This window comes from Triticum aestivum, chromosome 7B (assembly GCF_018294505.1).
Source record: "Triticum aestivum cultivar Chinese Spring chromosome 7B, IWGSC CS RefSeq v2.1, whole genome shotgun sequence".
Taxonomy (NCBI): Eukaryota; Viridiplantae; Streptophyta; class Magnoliopsida; order Poales; family Poaceae; genus Triticum; species Triticum aestivum.
The window spans coordinates 737,997,615-738,003,333 of NC_057813.1; the positions used below are offsets into that span (position 1 = coordinate 737,997,615).

Below are 5,719 nucleotides of genomic sequence, written 5' to 3' on the forward strand. Positions count from 1 at the left end.
GATGGATCATGAATTCAAAATACTAAACCGTCTCTCGGTTAGATCTCTCTACGGTTATCCAATAGCTAATCAAAATGGCCTGGAAGTATACTAGGTATCCAAACATATATGATTAACAATCCATTTTATCTAACAACCGATTAATGCACCCTCCATTGTGTGGGTACTAGAAATGCAATCATGCATATGTAAGAATAGAAGATAACAAAATGTAGAATACAGCTAGGCATTGTTGTATTAAGAGGAGCTACTTATTTAGACTAGGGCAGCATCCTAAGGATAATGTCCTTCATTAGACGGGGGCAGCTCCTCTGCAGATGTTCAAACCCTGCAGTCTGCACGATCGCCTTCAGGTTCGCGGGACAGCCGAGGAAACCATAGCACGCCGTCTTCAACTTGTCACAGCCATGCTGGTCGGCGAGCACCAGAATGGTCGCTGCGGTGCTCACGCCGATGTGGTTGCACAGCATCTCCTCGCACCTCGCCCTCAGCAACGGGAGGTCATACCTATCCGCCGCGACAAGCAGGTGTTCCATAAGGACGCCCTCGTTCTCATCCGGCAGAGAGTCACCGTAGATAAACCCGAGCATCGCCTTGAATACTGCAGCATCCATGTCGTCTATTTGCACGACAGAGGTGGTCGATGGCGTGCCTTCCTTCATGGGGCTGAAGAGCAACGCCCTAAAGACGGCAGAGCGGGCCGCAAGTACGCACCGGTGGGCGGCGAACGTCTCGCCACCGACCCCGAACACAATGTCCGTGCCCAACCCAGAAAGTAGAAGTTCAGTGAAATTTTCCTGCATGGACGGCGGTTCTCTGACGACCACGACATCGCACCTGATGATGAAACGGTCGTCCTTGACGTACTTCTCTGAGACCTCTCTTTTCAGAACCTTCTGACGGTGGTCGTACCGGCCCCGGAATTCAAATATTTCACCATGGATACGTGAACGTGCCGGCTCTTTCTTATCTTTTTCTTGAACGAAAGTGAACTCGAACTGTGCCTTCACCGGATCTACGCTGCCCTCTAACAGGCAAAGCTGAAGTGTTATGAGGCCGCCGTCGGCGTGGGGGAAGTAGTAGATGCGCCAACGTTGGCCTCCGATGATGAAAATGCGAGAGCATATGGATCCGCGGCAGCGCGAGTGGCCTTCAACGACAAGCAAGTGGTAACCACTGGCCGCGCCGGCGTTGATGATGGGGGTGGCTTCATCGTCGAGGAGCTTGCCGCCGGTGAAGATGGATTGACCTGTGAAAGACATGATTTATGGATCTGCTCTGATAGGTACCAGCCAGATCATTAGCAGAAAAAAAAAGGTACCAGCAAGATCGAGTTTTGACGTGGAGAGCACTAGCTTTGTTCTTTGCACATCACGTGGTTTTATTCCTTAGAATTAGTTGGGAAGATAGTCTTGTTTCCATTTTTCTTCAAACAAAAAGAAAGAAAGGCTGCAGATCAAGTGCTGGTGGACCCAACATCGGAGAAGGTTCTGCTGTACACGGCGGACGAGTTCTTCGGCTCACAAAGCGGCTCTGTCCGCGGTGGTGCATCTTTGGGTTAGGTTATGATGGTTTGTTGTCTCTCTTATCTCTAGCGGCGCTGCCGCAGTGGTGGAGATAGGCGGCAGTTGGCAATCTTGACAAGCACCTTCAAGGCTGTGATTGTAATTTATCTTATCTTGGAGTGTTTTTTGTAAATGTATCAAGAAATCTCTTTCTTATCTTGGGGTGTTTTTTCCAAACCTGAAGAAAAATTCGAATTTTGGATCGTTTTTTGGAAAGATTAAGAAATTTCAAAATTCCAAACGTCTTTTGTAAAACATGAGCATGCATGAATTAAACTTGGAATTTTTGAGAATTTTTGAAAGCCTGATTTTTTAAATGCCTAACTTTTTTGGAAAAGGGCACAATTTTTGAAGACATTATATGATTTTTTGTATATGTTGAACATTATTTGAAATTATTAGTTTTTATAAAAACAGAAATTAAATGAAAAAAGAAAGAGAAAAAACAAAAATTAAGAGAGAAAAAAACATGTTCCTGAACCTTCTAGATGTTGGCAAACTGGTTCAAACCGGCATGGAACAAGGTTCCAAAACCTTATACAGTAGAAGGCAACGAGCTAATTAAATGGGCCGGCCCGTGCTACCTCGCCTCGCTAGAGTCTGTGCGAATCAGCCTCGTCCTATGCCCTAGAGGACTCTGCCGGCGCCCTCTATGCCCTAGAGGTTGTCTAGCCGGCGTCGCGAGGCGTCCAGTATGCTACACCCAGCAAATCTTGTGCGGCCCTGGTAACTAGGCAAGGTTAGCACTAATGGTTATTTTCACTCATCTCTGTCGACGTTTATCTTATATACCTATAGAAATTGTACTTCCAATTCAGTTTAATTCTTTCTATTCGATTGTGAGATCCGTGAGGAGTAAGAGTCAATCTTAATCTTATTTAATGCTGCTTTGGCTACAAATTTTTGGGCACGGTGCGTTCATCGTTTTTTGATCTGATCGATCTCGTGGACTAATATCCAACATACTGCAGATTATTCTGTCATATCTTTCGCTGGTGTATCTGTCATCGCCAAGGGCAGGCGCCTCGGCGCTGACACCTCAACTGCCACCCCCAGTGTCAGCGGGTATCACTTGATTGTCGTCCAAGACCACTCGCGCACGCGCCAACCCTTACTATCTCACGGTTTCACCATTGGTTGATGCTGCTGAAAAATCTTGTATAACCCCGACAACTATTACCGGGATGAAGACGGCTATATACTACTTTGTGTTTTTCTCAATGAGGAAAAGGATTCCACTGCAGAACCTGTGAAGGCGCACGTCGTGTTCAGCTTCGTTGACGAGACCTACAAGCAAGAGTCGGCGCATATCCATAGTAGCAAAAAATTAGAGCTACGAGGCCAACACACTGATGCGATTAAGTACATCAAGAGAGCAGTGTTGGACAAACATCTCAAGAACGACAGTTTCACCATCCGGTGTGACGTCGTGGTCCTAAATCCAACATGCGACTCCACCTTCATCATGGTGCCTCCGTCCGACATGCAACAGAACTTCATCGACTTTCTCCTGGCAGGGGAGGGCACCGACGTGGTCTTCCATGTGGGTGGTGAGACCTTCGCCGCCCATCGATGTGTTCTCGCGGCCCGGTCTACGGTCTTTAGAGCAGCTCTCTTTGGGCCCATGAAGGAGGGCACATCGACGGACACCACTGTGCAGATAGAGGACATGGACGCTGCGGTGTTCAAGGCGATGCTTGGGTTCATCTACAGTGACTCATTTCCTACGCTGGTGCTGGATGAAAACGAGGGCGACCTGCTGCAGCACCTGCTCGTTGCGGCGGACAGGTACAACCTCACAAGACTCCAGGCAATGTGCGAGAGGGAGCTGTGCGAGCACATCGAAGTGGGTACTGCGACCACCATCCTAGCGCTTGCCGAGCAGCACGACTGCAATGGGCTGAGGAAGGCGTGCTACAAATTCCTCCAGTGTCCGGACAACCTGAGGGCGGTGGTTGACACGGACGGCTTTGATCAATTGTGCAGGGGTTGCCCCTCTCTTATGAAAGACATGATCCTCTCTTATGAGGGCGGTGGTAGGACTTCATATTAATGCTAGCTCTACATATTCCGGCGATTTTCCCACTTCCATTGTTTACTCTTTGTCATTGCAGAAGGAAAAGAGAATGAAGGTTGTTTGACTTAGATCTAGAAAACTATTGGATCCAGCAGCCGAGTTGTTGAACAAGTCTGAGGGGTGGGTGCCATTGGATCACTGATGGATCTCGGTGCTACAAATTTTTGGGCACGGTGCGTTCATTGTTTTTTGATCTGATCGATCTCGTGGACTACTATCCAACATACTGCAGATTATTCTGTCATATCTTTCGCTGGTGTGTCTGTCATCGCCAAGGGCAGGCGCCTCGGCGCTGACATCTCAACTGCCAGCCCCAGTGTCAGCGGGTACCACTTACTTGTTTCCATGTCTGATGCTGAAACACAATCTGGTAATGAACACGAATCTAGTGAAAATATTAATGATGATGTTCATGATAATGCTCAACCTAGTAATGATAATGATGTAGAAGTTGAACCTGCTGTTGATCTTGATAACCCACTATCAAGGAATCAACGTTATGATAAAAGAGACTTTGTTGCTAGGAAACATGGTAAAGAAAGGGAACCATGGGTTCAGAAACCCATGCCTTTTCCTCCAAAACCATCCAAGAAAAAGGACGATGAGGATTTTGAGCGCTTGCTAAAATGATTAGACCCATCTTTTTGCGTATGCGATTAACTGATGTGCTCAAAACAAATGCTTATGCTAAGTATACGAAGGATATTATTACTAATAAAAGAAAGATACCGGAAGCTGAAATTTCCACCATGCTTGCTAACTATACTTTTAAGGGTGGAATACCAAAGAAACTTGGAGATCTAGGAGTACCTACTATACCATGCTCCATTAAGAGAAATTATGTTAAAACTTGCTTTATGTGATCTTGGAGCCGGTGTTAGTGTTATGTCTCTCTCTTTATATCGTAGACTTGACTTGAATAAGTTGACACCTACTGAAATATCTTTGCAAATGACTGATAAATCAACTGCTATACCTGTCGGTATTTGTGAGGATGTGCCTGTTGTGGTTGCAAACGTTACTATTTTAACGGACTTTGTTATTCTCGATATTCCTGAGGATGATATTATGTCTATTATTCTTGAAAGACCTTTCCTTAATACTGCAGGGGCTGTTATTGATTGCAACAAAGGCAATTACTTTTCATGTTAATAGCAATGAGCACACGGTACACTTTCCGAGGAAACAACCTCAGGTTTACAGTATCAACTCTATTGGAAAAATTCCATCGATTATATTTGGAGGTTTTGAATTTCCTCTCCCTACTGTCAAGAAAAAGTTTGATATTCTTATTATTGGGGATGTCCATATCCCCATTGAGGTAACATAGTGATATTCGAAATTTCTCCGGTTCCATGCTAATCGGAATGAGTTTGTTAACAAGACTTGATCAACCTTGTTAGTGAATTCTTTTTTATGAGCATGAGATGGATGAAACTAGAAGCACAACCTTCTGTACCCTCTTTATATTCTCTATTATTTAGTAGAAATAAAGTAAAATAGTATTTTCCTGTCTGTTTCCTGACTTATCCGTGCAATATAAAAATATCCCGGAAATAAAAGTCCTCAGAATGCCATGCCAATTTAATATGATTTTTTCGGGAATATTTAAGAATTTACTGTGCAAAAATCTCCGCGGGGGGAGCTGCCACCTGGTCACGAGGGTGGAGGGCGCGCCCTACCCCCCTGGGCGCGCCCCCTGCCTCGTGGGCCCACGGTGGCCCTCCTCCACTTATCCTTGCACCCATCTTCTTCCTCGGCCTCACACAAACACGAAAAACCAACTCAAGCACGAGTTCCACCCCCGGTTGCTGTGATTTTCGATCTCCTTGCTCAAAGCACCTCTCGCAAAACTGCTTGGGGAGATTGTTCCTTGGTATGTGACTCCTCCATTGGTCCAATTAGTTTTTGTTCTAGTGCTCTATTCATTGCAAATTTATGCTGCATAGGTGATCATGTTCTTGAGCTGGCATGTCAAATTCATATGGTCACAAGTAGTTCTAATGCTTGATTTAGGCTCTAAGCACTCGTGGGAGTAGTTGCTATCAATTTTATTGAAATTGGTTCACTTTTACTT

At 45.4% G+C, this 5,719-nt stretch overlaps 2 protein-coding genes across 2 annotated transcripts; one reads left to right on the plus strand and one right to left on the minus strand.

The window, feature by feature from the left end:
- Nucleotides 1-242: 242 nt before the first annotated feature.
- Nucleotides 243-1,262, minus strand: LOC123158680 (BTB/POZ and MATH domain-containing protein 2-like). The gene has a single exon (XM_044576581.1). The coding sequence runs from the start codon at nucleotides 1,260-1,262 to the stop codon at nucleotides 261-263; it is 1,002 nt and encodes a 333-aa protein (XP_044432516.1). The 3' UTR covers nucleotides 243-260.
- An 895-nt stretch (nucleotides 1,263-2,157) lies between these two features.
- LOC123162955 (BTB/POZ and MATH domain-containing protein 2-like) lies at nucleotides 2,158-3,906 on the plus strand. The gene is made up of 2 exons (XM_044580722.1): nucleotides 2,158-2,304; nucleotides 2,537-3,906. The coding sequence occupies exon 2, from the start codon at nucleotides 3,031-3,033 to the stop codon at nucleotides 3,616-3,618; it is 588 nt and encodes a 195-aa protein (XP_044436657.1). The 5' UTR covers nucleotides 2,158-2,304; nucleotides 2,537-3,030; the 3' UTR covers nucleotides 3,619-3,906.
- Nucleotides 3,907-5,719: the final 1,813 nt, after the last annotated feature.